We start from the raw sequence: 22124 nt of genomic DNA on the forward strand, positions 1-22124 counted from the left end.
ATTCTGTTCAACATCATTTTCATCATTTCTCCCGAAAGGAATAAAAGTAGAAAATACTGTAGATAAGACATCAAGGAAACATAACTGAGAACACAACTAAATCACCAGACAACAAAAGAGAAATCTCTTATATAGAAATGTTAAATACAACGTTTCAAAAGCACATTCACAAGACTTAAAAGAGACAGAATCACACACTAACCTTGTGCCGTGATCAAGTAAATCCAGCAGTTTTCTGTATTATGCTGGCAAGGGTTCTTCAAAATCTCCACCTATAGAAGTCATAATAATAACACAACATCTGAAATTCATCCACCTAGAAAAGAAATTCCACTGCTGAAATGACCATTTAAGAATACACGTTTTTATGAAATAGATACAATTAGTTCAAAGGTGCTTTAATAAAAATTCTCTGTAATGCTTTGCCTCTTTCAACATACTATAACATCATCACTGTAAACTGAGGGATGAGACCAAATTACTTTTTTTGGGTCATTTATAGCATTTTTAATGCCTCCCCACAGACGGACGAATACTGTTACAAATAAAAACTGAGAAAGACACAGAGGTTCATTTTTTCTCTTTAATTTTACAAATCTGTCAGGAACGCTTCAGAACAATCTCATTTCATTTGTCTGGAAGAACATGAACATGATTCATAATACTTTTGCTTGAAGGATTTCATCGGAATGAATGAACAACGTTGATGTGGGTATGAAAACACTGCAACCGTCGTCCAGTATTCATCAAACTCAAATGCAACATTCAACGCGTGTAAAACAGCCGGATAAAAACATCGTCTACTATAGAAAAGGGATTAGCGGACTATAAAATGTACGTTACTTTTGCATTTTTACTTTACCATTCACATTTGTAGATATACATACATACAAAAAAAATCTTTCGATAACAGCTAGAAATAATTGTACCGTCGCTTCGCTGAAATGTCATTTTAAATTACAAAATAAACATTATGAATCATCATTGTTTCTATTGTCATCATTAATATTACCCCTTTATTACTTTGATCTTTTTTGTCATTTGATTCTTTTTTAAACATAAGTCAATAAATTAAAATGCTATCTCTGTCCCTGAAAGCCAATGAGCGACTGTGTGTTAGCAGTGAGAAATGTGTGTTTGCAGGACTCGACATTAAACCTCAAAGTGTATGAAATACTTGCATAAAAAATGAAATAAACATTGGAGTTTTGTTGCTCTTAGTTGATGTCTATGACATTTTTAGAGGACACGTGTATGCTAGTGCACTGTTAAAATGTAATATAAGTACCTTTTAACGGTTAAAATTGACAGTCTCCAGGAAAAAAAGTGTTTAATATCGAGTCTTGCTGTATAAGTGTGTGTATGTCTGGGAATACAAACATGAACATGTGTTTAAATCCACATGTGACTCTGGGGAAAACGGGAGGAATTGTTCGGAAGTCCGTACAAAAAATAATTCATTGTAAATATATAATATATATTTTTTACATATTTGAATATATTTACAAATATACCCAGCACTATATACCATGTTTTATTTTGTATCAATAAGAATAACTGCTTGGGATTTTGTATGATAACCGTGTTATCGAGATAAAAACAGCATAAAGCAACATGAAAAAATCAACCGGAGGCAGTGTTGTTATGTTCTTCTTGTGTTAGTCGTACGATAGTTTCCGCATCGTACACGTTTCCTATTTTCTCTTTCTGTCTCATTTCAGTCTCATAAGAGTTCAGTTCACGTTCTCCATTTCGTTTCTCTCGGGAACACAGAGTCCTGGAATGCAGAACGATGGATTGGAATGATGAATTCCAATATAAACAAATGGGAAAAAGCGCAAAAATAAACAAAAATACAAGAGGTGGGAATCGCTCAGCTCAGTTCAGTCACTAAACTTCACTCCTCTCCTCTTGTTAAGAGCTTGGTCACGTGTTTTTGTGTGCAAGCGCGTGCTCTCATAAAAAAAGCACACATCCGTTTTTATGTTTTTTTGAAAGCAGCACCGCTGGTCACTAAGCCTCCCTCGAATGCTCCGAAAGTCCAGCGGGAGGAGTCAGGCACCATACGGTTATGGTTGGGAACAGGGAATTGTGGGTAAAAGTCTTTCACTTTGAGAACTGTGAGTGTGGGCTTGAGTGTGGCACGTCTGGAGGAGTCTGAGGAGGGCGGCTCATGTTTTTATGCCTCCGTTCATGTGCTGGTACTTGGGGAGGCAGGGCTCGTCTGCTAGGGGATCGTGGGAGAAGACGGAGTCGTCTCCAGAGGAACAAGAGCTCCGTGTGTCGGGAAAGCTGGGGGAATACTGCTCTACCGGAGAACACAGGTCCAGATATTCCTGAGCCAGACAAAGAAAAAATTAGGATGTTATCGACAAAAGAAATCATAGATATGTGTACAGTAAGTAGATGCCATTCGACTGCTGCTAACCCGGAAGTAAGCGCCGCGCTGGTTCCCTCGACCGAAAGCCTATGCATTTTTTCCATAGACTTTTGGAAGATCGCAAAAAATAAGATCTGTGATTAACAAAGGTTTATGATGTTTACATGTTTTGCTATTTCTGAAGCCTAAATACACTCGGCAGAAGTAAAAAGCTAATAAAACAGACTACACTACACTGTAAAAAATGATTTGTTGTTTTTGTTGGTTCAACTTAAAAAAATAAGTTACCTGGTTACCTAAAATTTTGAGTTAAGTCAACTTTTTATAATATTAGTTAACTCAACGAGTTTAGTCAACTCAACGAGAAATTCATTGGGTTATCTAATATTTTTAAGCTGAACCAACAAAAACAACAAATCATTTTTTACAGTGTATGATCGCTCGATATCAAAGTCACCCGCACCAAACCTCTGACAACTTTCTCAAACTTTATTAAAAACGTGTTCCCTGGTAAGTAATTACTCTGTGAATGAATCCGCATCTACGTTTAAAGAGATTTGTGCCCATGTTGCATTATTTGTGAGATTTATAAGCGTGATGACGTCTAACTTCCCCGCCAAAGGAAGTAGTCTCTTTTAGCAACTTGTTAGTATTAACTAATAATTAGAGGTTTTGTTAGCTACAGACCTCATTTTAGGCGATTTACCGAAAACCCATAAAAAAAACTTTGGGGCGGTGGAACCGTAAGTCTTAAAAAAGTTAACTCGCTTCCGGGGTTTGCATACAAAAATACGTCATCTCTGTGGTACTCAATACGCCCTTGTCACATGACGTCACGCATCTTCCGTTCTGCCGCGAAGCAGTGTATCGTTACTTCCACTAGTACTCCAGTTCATAAGGTGGCGGTAATGCACCTATAAGCTGGTTTGCCAACCGCCAGTAAAACTCAAGAAGAAGAAGTTACTTCCGCTAGCGCCTCAGAATGGAGTTTACCAAGTGGCTTGCACATCTGCCACAAATACGTCTAGATGATGTACAACGTCTTGCAGACAAATTTTCGCTAACGACAAGATCAAAGCTAGAGAAAGGATACAAATTCTTCGTTGAACAGTACCTGTTTGATTATGAAGGTCAGTGTTTTGTTTTCTTCTTGTGTTAGCGAAGGTGCAAGGATAAGTACTCGAATACGTGTTTGTCCATTTTTTTCCACTGTTGTTAAATTCCAGCACGACGGCAAAACGGGAGTTCTTCCTCTTGTTTGTTGCAAGACGGATGTTATGATACACTGCTTTGCGAAAAGGCGGAAGTTAAGTGACGTCATTGTGAAAAGGGCCTATAGCGGCTCATAGAAACAGCTGCGATGTATATGAATCTATGGCAGTAATAAATAAAGCAATAAAGCATCCAACATGCAATTTATAACACAAGTACACAAGTTATTTCTGGTAAAGCAGATATGCAGCAAAAGAAAAATTCAACGTTTTCAAGAACAATTCTGATCAATATTTTCATTTTTAAATGACTCTAAAGCAAATTCATGTCAATAAAGTAAGGGACCACCCAAGCACACGTATATTTTCAAAACGCATATCTACTACACGCAACGCACATCCAGCGTACGACCCGAACATTCACCGAAGAGCTTTGTTCTCCTTCGTTCCGCAAACAAAACCGAAGCCGTTTTCCCTTTTTGTGGCTGGTACTGAAATATCTGACTGGAGGAAGAGGAGGGTTTTAGGTTGCTGAAAATGAGCGTTGGCTCGACTCTCGCTGCTCAACACAAGGCGGATCACGTTACTAAAGACATTCACATCTGTGAACGGTTTAAGAACGGGGGGAGAAAGCAAAGGCACTTTATTACATTTCAAGTTCAAAAACAAGAGCGAGAACGGCCCCATCCACGGCTCAATCCCTCCTCTGACAAGTTTTGACAGATTTCCATCCCTCACGGATATGCCGAAAGACAGCCGGGGAATGGAAAGAATCGACCGGCGGTTCGACGGAGGGGTCCGTCTGATACTTGAGCAACGTTAGCTTGGATGAAATCAAGCACGTGCGATTCTCGACCTGTGAGCTGACCGTAAAAAGCCATCTGACGCTTTCCTTTCCCGGACGAATTTTGCAAAACGTTGCAAGCTGGAGTCGGGGTCGAGACGCTGTTCGTTTGATGAAACGCAGAAGTGCAGGCAAAGCGCTAAAGGTTTTACATCCGTTTGCGCTGTATGATAATGTTTGTGTGAAGGTGAACACGCCTCACCTCATTGGTTGCCAGAGTTAGAATTCGGTCCAAATCCTCCACCAACTGTTTAAATGTGGGTCTGTGTGAGGACATGGCATGCCAACAGTCCTTCATCATCATGTACCTGAAACGCAAGCAAAAAGACATCATTTATCTCGAATCATTTGTGCGCTTGACAGTCGTGAAGCTAACCACCGTAAACATTAAGAGATTTGTGATCCATTCGATATTAATTCACAAGATCCATGAATCAATCTTTTCGCCGTATTTAGTTCCAAAAACATTGAACGTAAGATTTGCTTACAGTAATGTGAATACGATTATTGGTCAAAAGTAAAATTTTCGTAAATCTACATTCATTGACTCGAATCGAGAAATGAGAATCAAATGAAATCGAATAAAGAATCGAATTACGACATCTATTCCTCCGTCCCAGGGATTGCACATACTTTGAAAACAATTGTATAGTAAGTATAATGCAATGAAAGTCGCTTTGGATAAAAGCGTCTGCCAAATGCGTAAATATTAATGTAATGTACCTTATCAACTCACAACCATTCAATATAATGTGTTTTTGTCGTTTGTAAAGCATCATATCGGCAGCAAATCGATGCGTTCGTTTGGGAAAGCGTTGAAAAATAACGAGGACTTGCCGATGTCAAGCTATTACGCCATCGTTTTTCTTTGCCATCGTGTGTATGGATGAATTGTGTATGATAAGACCCGTATTAAGAAAAGAGTCCAGCTCATCCGTCATCTCTTGTGCTTTGAAAATGTATTGTGAAAACAATCAATTGGTGACTACAGAAAGAATTGGAATGTCAATCGGTTTTATCGGGCAGCTTATCAACAACAGACAGATGAGAAAATATCTCACAGTTCGTTGGTGCAGTTTGCAGGTTTGTCCATGCGATGACCCTCTTTCAACAGCTTAAAAAGCTCCTCGACGGGGATTCCTGGATACGGAGAACCTCCGAGCGTGAAGATCTCCCACATCAGAACCCCGAAAGACCATCTGGAAGAGACACACAAAACACACACGTTCAACACCGTGTTCCTGAAGATCAAAAAATCATCAAATGTATGTCTGGAATCCATACTGTACGTCTCTTTGGATGAAGCATCTGTCAAATGTAAATTACTGCTTCTCTCACCGTACCATGACTTCCCCATCCCCAAAATTCACACGAAGAACGCTCTGTGAAAATAAAGCCGCCTGAAAATCCCAATTTGTGTTGTTTTGGTCTCTGTACAGTAGTGATATTTGTTGGCTCTAACAGCGCTGTGACTGTAGGAATCTGTGAGTGGTGGACATTTCAAAGCTGCTCTTTGTCCTCTGTGGAGAGCCACAACGACACATCTTGTCCGAGCCAAAACAAACATTAATTGAGTCCCAGAGGACACGACCGTCCGGCGGGTGAACGGGGGCGAGCGGGGAACCATTTTTCAACACATGCCAATTCTGTTACTTCATCTGTGGAGGGAAAACCTCCGACTCATCAGAGACGAGTTGCCAGCTTTACAAAATATACCTTTCGCTTCTGCTTGAACTATTTATTCTGCAAACAAAACCATGTCAGAAGCGCAAGGTTTAACCGTTTCAAAGCATTAACTAAGACCATTTTATAGCTTAAGAGATCGGATGGAGTTCTCAGTTTCAAACGCCTCTTTTATTAGAAATAAAACAACGAATGAGAGCGTAATTGTTAAAACGCATGACAAGAAGGTGTATGGAGGTGTGAAATGAATGTAGATTTTTCGCTTTGGATAAAATGACTAAATGTAGATTGTAGAGGTCAAATAATCTGGATTTGAGTAAATGTGATGAGAAATGTTTGAATTGATATCGAGATCTTCAATAATATTGACTTTTGATTGCAGACGAGACAAATCTGAGCTCAGTTTGACACATTTGACATCTCTTCTCAAACTCTAATGACAGAATCTGTGAGACTTCTGACTCTCATGAGAAATATCTGAGATGCAGATGAGACTTTAAGCACGTTTCCATTTGTTCTCCATTTAATCTAAGATCTCATCTGTGATTTTCTTTCTTACGGCCACAGTCAACCCTGTTTTTCTACAAAAGTTTCATGCACATTTATAACAAGTGTAGGATAAAGCAGATCTCAATGAAGTCTCTTGAGCTATTAAAGAGAAATCTCGGGGTGAAGGCCGTTCTGGTGACCCACAGCGGTGGAACACACATCACAGATTCACTGCTGTGGTTTGCATTCATGCATTTGTTTAGACACTCAGTTACCCTGTTTGTCCTCTTCTAGTCTTTATCAAGCGCTGTATCTCCTCTGACATGTTTGCCAAATTCATCATTTCTATTCAGTCTCTCTGTGTAACAACAGCTCTCCCCCTCCGCCCGTGATCAATTACACACACACAGAGGGGTCACTGGAATGCCCTCTTGACCCCACAGACTTCAGACGCTCTGTGTGTGTGTGTGTGTGTGTGTGTGTGTGTGTGTGTGTGTGTGTGTGTGTGTGTTTGTTTTGCTATATTACTGAGGACCAAAATGTGACAAAACACCTTTTAAGTAAGGACCTTTTGGTAAAGTGAGGACAATATCATGGTCCTCACTTTATTTTGCTCAATATCGCCCAAAGGGGGGATGGGCATTGTGCTATGCAAATTTCCCAGATGTCCTTATTTCAATATGAAACCATGACGAAGCTGTGTTTTCATTATGCTCCTGAGCTCCCCCTAAGGAAAAATGCCGTGTACCGCAGTCAATTTTTCTATTGGCTGGTACAGCTCCGTGTTTTTGATTGGCCCAGTGATAGTGATTGGTAGGCCTGTTAAGAAACTGATGAAACTGATCTTATTTGTTATTTATACTATACAAATATCAAAGTTAAATAAAGATTACATAAACTACGACGTAGCGAATCAGTGTGGATTTTGTGTGCTTTTTGGCACCAGCATTTACCTCGTTATGACGGTATCGAAACCTAGCTCACTTACCACGGAACGTGACAAGTAACGTAAAGTTAACGTTAGCGAGATGTCGGATCGATTAATACGCAGACTAGCTCGTCTCCGGGAGCACCACAGAGCATGTGAAGCAAGACACCGCGGAGTACAGGACGAAGTAAGTTATGTTTTACAACATTAACTGTCGATTTTTTAACATTTGCATCCATGTTATTTAATGATTAAAATAAGTATTCACGTTTTTATATGTATCGATAAATGGGGGGAGGGTCAGAGAGCTTTAACCTCTTATATAAGCGTTCCTATTTTGGAGCATTTTATTAATGGCAAAAAGTTGAGAAGATACACTGTAACAAACATTCAATACATCTTCCAAAAATATGTTTGTATAGATTAGTTTTATATGACTGATTTTAACGTGGAATAGTGTAGAAGCTGACGGCCAGAACAGTCCCCCTCCCCCCGCTTTGCCTCGTGGGGGAGGGGTGCGGTTGCGGCTCATTTTTTACTCAAGACTCCAGGACGCATCAAGCGGCTCCGTCTATGTTCCTTTGTAGAATTATTTTATAACCCAGTATAGTAAGCTTACAGTAAAGTAAAAGTACTTACAAATTATTTGCAAACTATTGATAGTTGATATATATTGCAGTATTTATATTGTTAATGTATGAATAGTCTGAACACAAATAGTGAACCATCTGTAAAATATTATTATTGTTTAATTATGCTTAGTTTTTGTTTAATGTATGGTTTAATAACTTGTAGAACATATACGTAATGTAACATTACAGTATTAAATCAGTAGTTAAGGAGTTGTTGTTAATGGCTATTAGGGATAATTATCTTCCTCTAATCTAGGTGTTGTTGTTTTTGAAATGACATCTATTAGACAAGAATGCAAATGTGTCCCTGCCTGTGAAAACCAGGCTAAAGTCTAATATAAAATATAATTCTGAGATAACAAGCAATAAAGTTTGATTCCAACCATTTACCAGATCTTTAACATGGCTTTACTCAGTATTAACAATAAATATTTGATGTAGTAAATCACCAGAGAATGACTTAAGCTGGGTTTTTAAAGGCAGAGTCACATATCTTCTGTTTAATTTTCTTTGTGTTAGCTGGTTTACTGTTTCCTGTGAGTTAACTTAAAAAATGATTGATTACAGATAAAAATGTCATATCAAGACGAACAGAAACTGCATGAGGACGACCAAGACGAACAGAAACTGCATGAGGACAACGAACTGAAGAGGGATACGGACATCCCTAATTTTGCCCAGGAAGTTGTTATAGAGGTAAGTCATAGTTAATGACGTTTTTGTTTATAATGTACAGTTTAAACAAGTAATTGTATGTCTTTTCTTTTACAAATTATTATACATACATTCACAAACAGCTAAATATAATTTCACCCAAAAATGACCATTTTGTCTTGTACTCACTCATGTAGTTTTAAATTTGTATGACTGTCTTCTGTGGAACACAAATAATATTTTGAGATTTTTTTCTGCTCATACAATGCAAGTTGATTCTTCAACATGTCATCTTTTGTGTTCTGTAGATGAGAGGATTGATACAGATTTCAGTGTTTCTGCTAGATTTTTGTGAAACTGTGGAGCTGGGATGACATCACACACTAATTAACATATTAGTTGCAACTTCGTTTCGATTCTACTCTCTGATCATAACATACAGCTTATTGCCCAAAAAGCCGTTGTCATTTACATATTTTCTTTTTCTGCTGTTAGTTCTGTTTTATAACCAAGACCCATCGTCTGATAAAATCAGCACACACACCTTAAAGAGCTGAGATTTTGGCTATATTCTATCACACAGCGCATACACAGCCTCTGTCTTTGTAACTATGTGCTTCTTTACAGACAAACTGTGTTTGTGCTTATATGTGACCCTGGATCACAAAACCAGTCTTAAGTAGCACGGGAACATTTTTAGTAAAAGACAAAAATACATTGTGTGGGTCAAAATTATCGATTTTTCTTTTATGCCAAAAATCATTAGGATATTAAGTAAAGATCATGTTCCATGAAGATATNGAGGTCCGAATAGTGCTCAGGGCACATCAAGCAAAGCATAGTGACGCATAGTACAAACATGTTTTACTCACATAAGATTGCTGCGCCATTCCTATCGGATCCAATTGACGGCACAGCACTGCTTTTTCATTTTAAACTCTCCACAAATTCAGTGTTGATCTCTGCCTTGTTCACGAAGGAATCCTCGGAGAAATGAAACGAACAAACGCACCATGTTTTTCCCACATGAGCTGGGACTTCTTTAAAAATAAACTTTAACACCGCATTCCTAATATGGGAATCCGAAAGAAGGTTATGCAGCGACTGTATTCTTCCACAATCAGTGATGGCACAATATTTAGCTATCTTTAACAGCATGTTTGTTTATTGCTTGCTCGCTCTATTTGGTTCTGCGTCACTTGTGTCATGCGTGAACCAGTGGGCGGGGCTAGAGAAGTAGTCATTGATATTCTTCTGTGGAGGTGGGGTTCAACCTATAGATAGGTGCATTCCAGAATCTGGCGTTCGCTGGGCCTGGTGTCAATAACAGATGTCATCTCAGTAACAAGGGCGTTGTCAGTTCTGACACTTACAGGATGTTCGTGTGAATGCCATTCCCTCTTATATAACAAAAGCTCGGGTTCAAATTGTGGTTTTAATTCATGCCACCTTTAAACTCCCGTAACGCGAACCGGACAGAAGATCCCTGAACGCGGGTCTCAAATGCTGACAGGCACGGTCATAAATCATTATACACCATACAACTTTATATACTATATGCAAAGCCTTGCCATCATATCCGGGATATAAGTCCGTAAGTTTGAGTAAAATCACAGGCTTCACTTGTCCGTGTTAATTCGCGCCACATGAAATACAGATGTGGGGAGGTCATTTCTAAATCACACAAGGTCCCCAGATAATACTAATCCCGTGCGAATAGGTCTTAAATTACATTTATCATAAAGAACATAACGAGAGAAAGAACAACCGATGAAACTGTACCCCGTCTATATTAACTGTACCCCGTCTATATTAACACAACAAGTGCACTACGGTTTTTGTGTTATCTATTGAAATATTAAAAGTTTGTCTTACCTGTTCAGAAGAAATAAAGCGATGTCTGCATCCGTTTACAATCCTTTCAGATCACGGAGTTCCCGCCACCTTTGAAATGCCTTGCCAATATTAATTCTTGTTTTCGCACAAGTCCGATCACATTCCCTGTTTCTTTGTAAACCGTCTTCAGTTCGTTCTTCTTGTTTTTCACAAATGATGAATCCCCAGATGTCAACACTGCTTGGTGTTTAAAAGTAAAAGTACTAAACGCCGCAATAAAAAATACTAAACATATGAAGTCCTACCCAACAGTTGTGAGTACACGCTAGGGATGTGCACATCGATGCTGCAGTATCGATACATCGATATTCAAAAGCTGCTATTTAGGTATCGATATTTTCTGAAAAGTATCGATTATCTTGTTAATTACATTAATAGTTTCAGCATAACTAAATGTTAGCTCTGCGCATGCCGATCAGTGATGCTATATTATGAAAGTAGCTCTCGCGGCAGTTTGACGTCACGCACGGATCGGTCGCCGGCTGCGCAGCGCGAGCGACGTGGTCACGTGATATTCAGGCACGTACACATACACAACACGCATGCATTGCACACTTCCGCATCAAATAGAGGAGATGTTGACATGTTGCTTTTCTTAAACTCTAATCTACAATTTAAAGATAAGGAATTCTTAATCAGCAATTGAAGTGAAACACAAGTGAAAGTATGCACAGTTTATGTTGTTTGTAATTTTGTTAATTGTATTAAGATTTTTGCTAGTTAATCAATATATAATTTTTTTAAATACTGTATGTAATAGTACAAAAAGAATGTTAAAGCCTAAGAAAAATGGCCTGTTTAAAAATAAAAAGACAGTGAAAAATGCACATTTTTTTGTTCATTTTATTAAGATTTATGTTATTTAATCAATATTTTTGTAAGAAGGTTGTTTAAACAGTTTATTTATTTGTTTAAATTGCTTTTTTAATAAATGTGTTATTAGTAGCCAGTACAAGTATGTAATTTGTTTTTTTAATTGTAATTAGATTTTTATTTTAAAAAAGCATCAGTATCGGTATCGGCATCGGTAACATTTCAAGAAAAAGTATCGGTATCGTATCGAATAAAAAATTTGTGGTATCGCCCATCCCTAGTACACGCTATAAACCGCCTGTCACTCGCAGCATCCACACGCGCTGGCTAGCAGCCGGATCCTCTTCGTTCTGTTCACGAATGTGACGACATGACGCACAGACGAAAGAGACCATATAAGGATCTCCAGGAAAGATGACCCGACAGGGCAAATTACAAACCATTATTACAAGCTTTCCGTGGTGAATCCAGCAAGGGTAGTGACACAGTTTTAAACACCGTTCTTTCATGTACTTGCTCAATAATTGGTTTTAGCTCATTTTTACTCAAAAGAACTTGAGGACTGCCACTTTTTTGTAAAACAATCCTAGGATGGAAACCTGGCTATTGATGAAACCTGTGATTGTAGAGGGAGGTTTCTTGATTCATTTGTAAGGTTTTGATTAGTTTGACATTTGGTTTTGTGTTACAGAAAAGAAAGCTCCTAGGAGGCCATGGAGTAGCGAAGAGAAGAATGCTGTAAAGAGCACGCTACGAAAATGTTTTGCCTTGAGAAAAGTTCCTGGAAAATCAGAATGCCAATCATGTCTTGATGTGAATCCAGTCCTTAGCTCAAGGTCTTGGGTCGATATTAAAAACTTTGTCCATAATACACTTCAGTCTATTAAAAAGAAACTTACTTATTTGAGGAATACTGACTAATGTCCTTTTAGGATATCAGTCTAATATGTACTCAAGTGTACTTTATTTACATGTCCCTTGAGTGAGCACTGCACTATTTTCTTTTGTTGTTTTCTTTTATATTTTCTACAAACTACGCACTTCACTTATATATCCTTTTTTTCAGAGGAAGTGAGCATTTTAAATTTCTTGGATTTTGTTCATAATTTCTCCAATAGGGCATTTCAGTTACATTTACATTTTCATACATTTCAAAGCGAGCACATCATTTCACTTTATAACATCTACTCATTTATCCTTGTTCCTATATGTTATGTTGTGTTGTGTTAAGTTATGTTATGTTGTTCTGTTTTCTGTCAATCGCTTATTTGATATGTTGATCAAATAAATGGGTCGTTTTCCCATGCTGAAGTATTGTTTTTGGGTATTGCTTACATATATCTACACAAAATTCACAATAATTATCATAATTGTTTCTTGAAGAACCATGTGACACTGAAGACTAGAGTAATGATGCTGAAAATTCATCTTTACGTCACAACAATAAATTAGATGGATATAGGCGTACAGACAGAGGTCCTTCATTGATCCCCAGTAGGAAATTGTACAGCTGTACAGAAAAGTTGAGTCTCTCATACTAGGGTAAAGTGTTAATAATAAGTGACAGTAGGCATAAATTACCTCCGTTTTATGTTGCACTGGGGATGGATGTCAAGAGCTGAACTTCTCATTCCAGGAAGCATATCATGACAGTGCAAGCCATAATAGTATTTTCACTTTTTTTTCTTTTTACTATATGCAGCTTTGGTGAGCAGAAGATAGGCATACTTCTTTAAGAACATTGAAAAATTGTTAGTCCTACTAGGCCTACTTATAATGTAATAAACACCAAAAATAATTATTTACATATATAAAATATATTTAAACGTAATTTAATTATACTTGCGTATCCTGTCTAAAAGTTTAGGTATAAAAACTTTTCTGTAATTTTTATTCACAGTTAGTGATTTAGAGAGAAAAGCATCAATCAATGGCTTGGTGCAATTAATGTATCCATGGAAACGTCCATTAAAAAGCTTCTGCAGCATGGCATGGTTGGTTAGTTACAAACAATGTTTGTTTAAATGGTCGGTTTAAATTAACCAAAACAATCAAATCACTTTTATTTTAAAAGCATTAAATATATTTACAGCGTCAATTACATTCAGCATTAATGTTTGATTACATTTTTATACTGATAAAACCTTTGGATAATTCATATTTACTGTATAGTATGATATACGCATTTAAAATGCGTATGCTATCCACCTAGCAACAGCGTGACCTCACAAGCCTGCATATTTTCATTTGTGTTTTCAATTTCATCGTTGAGTGTCTTCCGTATCTAAAGTGATTTAGGTGCTGCTGGTGCCACCTAATGGTGATCTATGGCATTCGCTTGTCGCTATGGCCTTTAGAATACCTGGCCCTCACTAATGTGAAGGTCTGTCAATGTCCTCACTAATATAGCTAAACCAGTATGCGTGTGTGTGTGTGTGTGTGTGTGTGTGTGTGTGTGTGTGTGTGGAAACACTGCAGTCTATGAGATTTATTTTCTTGTTCTTGATAGACAAAATACATGTTTTTATTTCGAAGAGTTTATTTCCAAAACGAGATAACTCAACTTTAAATCATGTTTTTTATTGTGCATTCCAATTCATATCAATCAAGCTGTAGTTGGTTTGTTTTGATTAAAGACATAATAACTCATAAAATACAGCTAAGTAACACAATAAAACACAATCAAAACATGATAACATAATAAAAAACAAGATTTTTGAAAAATGTTAAAACGGAGTTATCTCTTTTTGAAAACCAACTCCCTTTCTTTCGATTTTGGGTTGGAACAAGATATAAAAATGTTGTTTTTTGAAAAAAGATCAAAAGTAAAACATGAAAAATACACTTTATTAAACAACAACTTTTCATTAATTATATTAATATTTATTTTATACAATTAAATCATAATTTCATAAAATCAATTTACTAAAGTATATTTTTCTTGCCACTTTGGCAGATTTTTTTTCTTGTTTTTTTCTCCCTTACCTTTGATCTTTTTCTTAGAAAAGAATATTTAATATCTTAGTTCATTTTGCTTCTCAAGGAAATGTATTATTATTTCTCAAGGAGTTTGTGTCCTAGAAAACAATACAAAGCAATACTAAGCACAAATCTATTTTTTTCAATGTACTGTAGGCCTCGGGTTACTTATTAACAAAAAATACACGGGGTTGGTTAGTCTAGGTTAAAAGGGGCGAGATCTTACTTTAAATATAATACCGTTGACCTGCTGACCTCGTGTGGATAAACTTTAACCAGAAAAGCACAAAAAAATCCATTCATATTTCCATTTTTGCAACCCCTGCAGTTTACATCTCATTCCCCAGGGGCTCGAAACATGCCAATGTTCGCTTATAATTCATGTAGTAATTAAATCTGATGTCATGTATTGGATTGTGTGTGTCGATCAGAAAGAGACTGATGGTGTAAAATGAGTCTGAGATAAAGACACTTCGGCATTAACCATCATTAACCAAAGAGACCCTTGCTATCGATCAGATTTGACAGAGCACACACACCACACAACACAACACGAGCTCATTACAAAACCACACGCACGCATTCAAACACGCTTGCATTTCATCTAATCGTCAAACAAAACTTCAAAACATCCCGCAGAGGATTCGTGAAATCCCAAGAGGAAACACGGCGTGACCACCGGTCCGTTTCATCCTTTAAAGGGGACCAAAACACGCACCCCTTGAATGAAGGGGGATAAACACCAACACAAACGGCATAAAGAAAGGATTATTTCACCCAAACGAAAGAAAAAGTGAAGAAAACCGGGGAAGATTCAGAGCGTCGGATGGGATAGAGAAAAGGGAAGTTGGAGGTCACTTCCGTCCGGGTGTCTGTGAGGTGAACGTCTGGCCGAGCTTTGAAGCCGTACGGATTAGTGACACAGCGCTGGTCGCAAGCCGAGCGTGAAATCTCTCGCTTTTGCTGCAGCGCTGGCCGTGAACTCCCTTCTTATATCTCTGCCATGACAAAAACACTTCCAACAATCTGGCTTCGTTTCTGTCACTTCTGATCTTCTACACAGTGACACTTTCCTGTTCTCTCTTAACCCTCAAAAATACTTCGTTCATTTTTAATCAGAACTTATTATGAGAGTCCTTCTATTTGGTAAATTCACATTTCAAATGCTTGAATCCAAAGCAATTTATAGACTTATGTTGTCAGTATGCGTGTGAAAGAAGCAAACAAACAAAGAAAAAAGACAAAAGCGACTTACACATCACTCTGGTGTGTATATACTCGATCGAACAGCGCCTCTGGAGCCATCCACTTCACCGGCAGACGACCCTACGCACGGGGATAAAAGAGATGATGGTCAAATCACAACATCCACACTGACAAACCTTTTATCTGCGCAAGACCCTATTAACCTGGAATTTCACTAGAGCCGAAGCGGCCCGCCAATAATGATTATGAAGTAAATCCTTCGAGACGAGCCGCCCAACTCAAATTTCCCTCAGGAGTCACAACACACACAGACCGAAGCTACTGAAGACCTCACGAGAGTCTATAGAGCCTCCGGAGGCTGATATTGGGTTTAATCCAATCTAACGGGCTCCATTTTGTGTTTTTATTTAGATAAAGTCGTGCCAGAGTAACTGAACCAGCCGATAATCCGTCACGACCCGCCAGTCTGAGCGATGCTTGTTGTTTCAATTATGTTCAAAATATTTTGACCTACGCATGTACAGATCTTGGTGACTTGGGTATGAACTAAAATAAAATCTTAAATATATTTTTTTGTATATATATACAGTATATGTCACCCTTAAAGGGCCGGGTATACTTGACCTTCCGCGTCCGTCTTGCGCACAAATGCATCCGCACAGCTTCTTGAGCACACTCAATCGTGGATAAGCGCGTATAGACGAGTTCGACACATGCGCAGAACGTCACCGAGTGGACTCGGCTGATTCAAGTTTTTTTCCGTGCATGCGCTGTTGCACGCGTTCCGTCCGGGTGTGCGGACGACTGCGGACCCTCCTGATGACATGGACGCAGACGGCCGGACTATACTTTTGCCTTAAGGAACAACATTTACAAAACTAGCATAACAAGATCTAAGCATTCAAAACTTAAAAGTCCTTGATCTGTATTGAATGACATCACTCTGTACTTCTTGTCTGATTTTCTGACCAATCAAATGCTCCCTAGAATCTAAAGCATCCTGTCCTCGCTATTAGCAAATTTATTAATATTAACAAGACGCGTCACTGCCGTTACAACGAATGGCGAGGAATGCAACGCTCAATATGGCCGCTCTCGCGAGGAAAGTCCCGCCTTCTAGTAAAACGAGCCAATCGTCAGTTCATGTCATGTTTAATTTTTCATCGGAAATATGCTGTTTAATTGTGATTTTTGCCAGCGATTTTAGAAATATCCGCCTTCCACCATTCAAGTAGATAGGACTGTGGACTTGCTATGACGTAAATAGCTGCCCAGAGGTGTTGCAAACATGGCCGCCGAGTGGCACGACTTCCGTAAACGGACTTTGCTATTAGTTATTTGTCAAGGGGGAGGAGCCACTCAATAAGTTCCGCCCTAACTTTCTGTTTCAGTGGAAATTACATCAACACATTCAACATAGCTGCACATTTCAAGGCACTTCAGTGGGTCTTCAAATCTTAATCTGTTTAAACCTGCTAAATCCATCAAAGTACATTAAACCGACTTAAGATTTAAGATTAAGAAACATTATAGCAAGAAAATCTGCTTAAGCAAACAGCTCCTGTGTACAAAAAAATCGTCCCTCAGCTGTATGTTTGTTAAATTCATGAACTCGGTTTATTTACAATCAGAAAAAAACATTGAAAAGAGCGAGACCTGTAGTTCAACATGACTTTAGTCATTGAGGATAAATGTAATAATGCTTAATAGACCCATAAATGGTATTATGAGCGACAGCGTCACATGGGCAGAGACGGCTGTAATTGTGGGAATGAGAGTTCAAGTTATGCTAATGTGTTGAGGTTTGTCACAAACATTTCCTTCTCATGAGCTCTATCAACAAGCTTTGGAATAAGAGAACAAGAGCCGAACCACTTTACACACAGACTGCCTGGGAATCTGCAAAACATGCCAAAACTGAGAGCGAGAGAAAGAGACAGACGGACAAAGAGAGACACACATCCAGACGGAGCGGGAAAGAGATTAAAAGGAAGTTGAGAAATTAAAGAATTTACAGTCGTTCTCTCCCAGGAACATTTCCGTCCAATAAAACACACCCTAGAATGAGAATGCCCCGCCCCCTAACACCACCTGCTAAACCGTTAAAAGGGCAGAAACAATGAAACTTACATTTGTGGTCTTTTTATAGTAATCTATGTTGTGGACATCTCTGGCCAGACCGAAGTCTGCGATCTTCATCACGTTGCTCTCTGTGACCAACACATTCCTGGCAGCCAGATCTCTGTGTATACACTGCAGAAGAGACGCAGAAACACCGTCAGACACAACGGAACGCTCAGGAGCGTTGGGAATCTTGTGCACAAAGTGACACCCGGTGCATTCAAGCTCTTACCTTCTGTGAGGCTAAATACTCCATCCCACGAGCTACTTGATAAGTACACGAGACCAGATCTTTGAACGCGAGAGCTTCATCTGATACTTTGGCTATATCGTACGAGTAATCCATTCCCGGGGGCCGCCGGGCCCTGAGATACTCTCGGAGGTTACCCTTCGATGCATACTCCACGATGACATATAAAGGCCCTGAGACAGAAAGAGATGTTCGCCATCGCATTGGCCTTCAATGAGCTTTCATCGTCTACAAGTAAAAGAGAGATGGATGGATTCATCGCTCACCATCTTGCGTGCACGCCCCCAACAGATTGATGATGTTTTTGTGCCGGCCAATCATCTTCATCATTTCCATTTCGGACACCAGGTCGGACAGGTCTTTCTCAGTGGCGTCGTCTAGGAAGGTTAAAAAATGATTCGAAAATCGTTGACATCATTTCAATAGCGTGCGAAAAAGGAACTTCGATTCAACGTACATTATTATTCAAATTTTTGGCTTCTTTTCCGACAACCTGTTCAAATTTCCAACATTACATATATACCGTGTATAGCGGGCTATATTAAAATTGATATACGGTATATTTATCATTTATAAAACGGTCAGTTCTGGTCCTTGATTCTGATTGGCTGAGCGGAGTTCTAAGCTGTTATAAAATACCTCAATATATAACGGCTGACCGCACCACATAGCCTAAATATCATTTTATTTACTTTATTTTATGAAACCTTGCTAAGCATATGGAATAACCGTTTTATAAAAGCAATAAGCCCGTGTTGGTCACACTCCGCTTCGCGTCGTGCCACAACGCCCTTAGCTGTTATAAAATGCACTGTAACCCACTGCTTCTTGGGGCTTATTGCTTTAATAATTATTTCATATTTCACACCAAAAAATTCTTGTCAAACTTTATAATAAAGTAATAAAGTGATATAAATGTATCAAAACTTTATTTGTGTGGGTGGATTCAGCAAAATCGCGAACAAAAATGGCCGGAAACACGTCTACAAACATCGCCCGCTGCTGTCCGCTCTTCGAGAATTTCCCACTCAAGTTTGGTATCAATGTAAAGCTTAGAATTTCATCTGCTCTCCACAACGTCATTACAGCGGCAGGCCAACAGAGAGCGTTAAATCAAACCTGTTTCTTCTTAGCAACCACCTGCTACAGCGCCTCCGATAAACCACTTCAAAGGCCATTTTCTCAATATTTTGACATTCAGATTCCAAATTTTCAAATACTTGCATCTCAGCCAAATAATGTCCTATCCTAACAAACCATACATCAATCAATGATGTATACGTTCTAGTAGGAGTAACACGGTGGATATCACGCTCTGACGGCTTACGGTATAAGAGGTCTGTCTGGTTTGCTTGCGTGTGGTGTAGATTTACACTGAAGAGCCGCCACCAGCTCCTCTTTCATTGCCTCACAATTAAAAAGCGTTTCTTCCATTTCGAGTAATTACCTTCGAGACAGTCGCTCTTTCATTATCTGACCGCGGATCAGCAGAGCAGACCCGACACAATCCACCGAGCGGCATTCCTGACTTATCTCACCCCGTTTCCCTTCATGAGAACGTCTCAAGAAATGCTGTTTTCTAACAGTTTGGGATGCTCTTATAAACATCATTTTGCGTCCACAGACATGCTGGTTGAAAACGTCACGAGGCGGCGTAAATAGCAGACAACCATTTCTATTTCTATTTTTTTATAAGTCCGGTGTAAGAGTGAGCACGCTCATGTTTTTAATCTTTTCTCCTCAGGACCCCCGCCCCCACAGCCCTTTCTCTAGCCCTGAAAACTTCTTTTAAGACACACGCTCCCTCCCCCAGTTTCTTCTCTTCTCTTTCTTTGGCTGTGAGGGTCTTTGTGCAGGTGAAGAGCGAGAGCCGTGCAGCTGGTGAGCACCGGGTCAGCTATGCGGCCTCTTGACCCGAGCTCTACCCACGTCACTCAGCGCCAACAAATAACCCCGCGCAGGCCCCTATAGTACAGACCTCTCTACTCCCACCCTCCCCTGCTTCTGCGCTCTTCCTAAGCCTATGCAAACCTAATGCTGGTTCACACCAAACGCCAACAATCGCGTTCCACGCTCTTTATTACTAGCGGGAAAACTGCGTTATTTTCACGTGAGTGATGCGAGCTGACAAATATTTTCAACTTGCGCGACGCGCGTTCGCGGCAACCGCGCCGCCCGATTCGCGTCCTTCGCATCGCCTGCTGCGAGTTTGCGTCTATTTGCGTGTCCGCATCGACTTTGTATGTAATTTACTCGCGCAAACCGCTTAATTCGCGTTTGGTGTGAACCCATCTGTTCGTTTTTAAAGTCAGTATCGTGCCTCGTTTCATGCCTGTCTGGTGTTATTCAAAGACAAAATATAATGTTTTAGCAAATGACACGCTGAGGAACACGCGTTCGATTTTTATGAATGATATATGCAGATGTTCCTTAATCTTACACGATGAATTAAAGCCATCCAGATGCGTGCGATGTGTTTTCTTACCTTTCAGCATCTTGACAGCTACCGTCACGGCTTCTTTCGGTTTGTCCTTATCGATGCCCAGAGCCTCGGCCATCACCACCTGACCGAAGCATCCCTCGCCCAGCGGTTTACCCAGAGTTAACCTGCACACAAACACAAATTACAAACTGACATCAGCAGGTCAGTATCAATGTCAAATGCATACTGGGAATACTGGGAATAACCTAAAACTGTACATCAGAGTTGCCGTGTGTGTGTGTGTGATGGTGCAGTGTTGACTTTAATCGGAGGTGTTAACTACTCGCTCTGTGTCCTCCTTTCTAGTGCTTACATTAGACATTAGTGCGTGTGACAGCTGAATGTCTGACTGTGAGATATAGAGTTACTCTGGCGGGAGTAACAACACGCCTTCAGGGATATACAGAGACTCGGGTGTGCGAGAGAGCGCTGATACTGGAGTTAACGCTTGACTAGTGTTCTCCGGTCAAGTGTAAACAAGATTACAACACATATCCACAGAATCAAAGCTGTGTTTAACCATTGCTCATAGACCTACCTTAGAAAAAATAAGTGTACTTCTAGTTCATTTTATTAAGTATACTCAAGTTAAGTGCAAGAATGTTTTGAAGTATACTTTATGTAGCAAGTATGCTAATATCATATACTTGTAAGTGCACAATTTCAATACTACTTGGGACGGAACTGGCCCACTTTAGTTTAGTATGCTTTGAATGCAACCTTGTTTGTTTGGTTGCCCAGGTGAAACAAGTGTACTTTACACTTTAACGTACTTAGTGCTCTATTGTCACACACTCATTTTTACTTAACATACCAAAAAAGTTTTCGTCCTTCTTAAGATACGATCTAAGTGTACTCAACTGTGCTATTTTGAGACACCATGAATACAAGTACAAAATACTACTGTATACTTTAAGTCTATTAAAGTCCCAGTGAAATGAAAAATTACGATGCCTATTTTTTCATGAAATATTGCAGCGTTTATTGTAAATAGTTTATCAATGTGGGTCATTCTCTTTTTAAAATTTGTGTGGCCTCATAATCCTCCGTTAAAATCTGAAAATGCACTTCCGTCCTGTTACAACTATCCATCTTAAATGACGTATGTTAGACGGCTTGGGCGGAGCATCCGTTAACTCCTCCCCTTCAACTGTCAGTCTGCTGCCAGTTCCATTTCAAAATGCAACAGCTGTTTTTATACATCCAATCGCAGAGAAAGACAATAGCCACGCCTACTATTTTTGTAATTCAAAATTCCATTTCAAGTACATTATGAAAGTGTACTTAAATAAAGAGTACTTAGTCAATTTTTTTACCTGAGTGTAGTATGGCTGCTTTATTTCTTACAGGTATTACTAATTCAAGACTTGTAGCACATTTTTAGTTTATGAAAGTACACTTTGAAGTATACTCTCAGCATAGTTTTTCATACTGCAAGTATACCTGTAAGTTTTCTTCGAACCTTTCTGTCAATATAAGTCAAGTACACTTAAGTGTAATTTTAAATACTTCTGAGCAGACCGAAAGTATTCTTTCTTTTTTTTCTTTAAGTTTAA

The 22124-nt window shown here is 39.1% G+C and overlaps 1 protein-coding gene across 2 annotated transcripts in view; it reads right to left on the reverse strand.

Moving 5' to 3' along the window:
- Window positions 1–553: 553 nt before the first annotated feature.
- Window positions 554–22124, reverse strand: part of fgfr2 (fibroblast growth factor receptor 2) — a 46135-nt gene continuing 24564 nt past the window's right edge. The window contains exons 11-18 of one of the 2 annotated variants that reach the window (XM_057342939.1): window positions 20572–20693; window positions 18353–18463; window positions 18069–18259; window positions 17846–17968; window positions 15765–15835; window positions 5497–5634; window positions 4638–4743; window positions 554–2336 (exon numbers count right to left, since the gene is read on the reverse strand). In XM_057342939.1, coding sequence (XP_057198922.1) covers window positions 2172–2336; window positions 4638–4743; window positions 5497–5634; window positions 15765–15835; window positions 17846–17968; window positions 18069–18259; window positions 18353–18463; window positions 20572–20693 — 1027 coding nt within the window. In that variant the 3' untranslated portion in view covers window positions 554–2171. The remainder of the gene's footprint in view (window positions 2337–4637; window positions 4744–5496; window positions 5635–15764; window positions 15836–17845; window positions 17969–18068; window positions 18260–18352; window positions 18464–20571; window positions 20694–22124) is intronic. The other variant, XM_057342938.1, reaches the window with a different exon arrangement.

This window comes from Triplophysa rosa, linkage group LG9 (genome assembly GCF_024868665.1).
Source record: "Triplophysa rosa linkage group LG9, Trosa_1v2, whole genome shotgun sequence".
In the NCBI taxonomy this organism is placed as follows: domain Eukaryota; kingdom Metazoa; phylum Chordata; class Actinopteri; order Cypriniformes; family Nemacheilidae; genus Triplophysa; species Triplophysa rosa.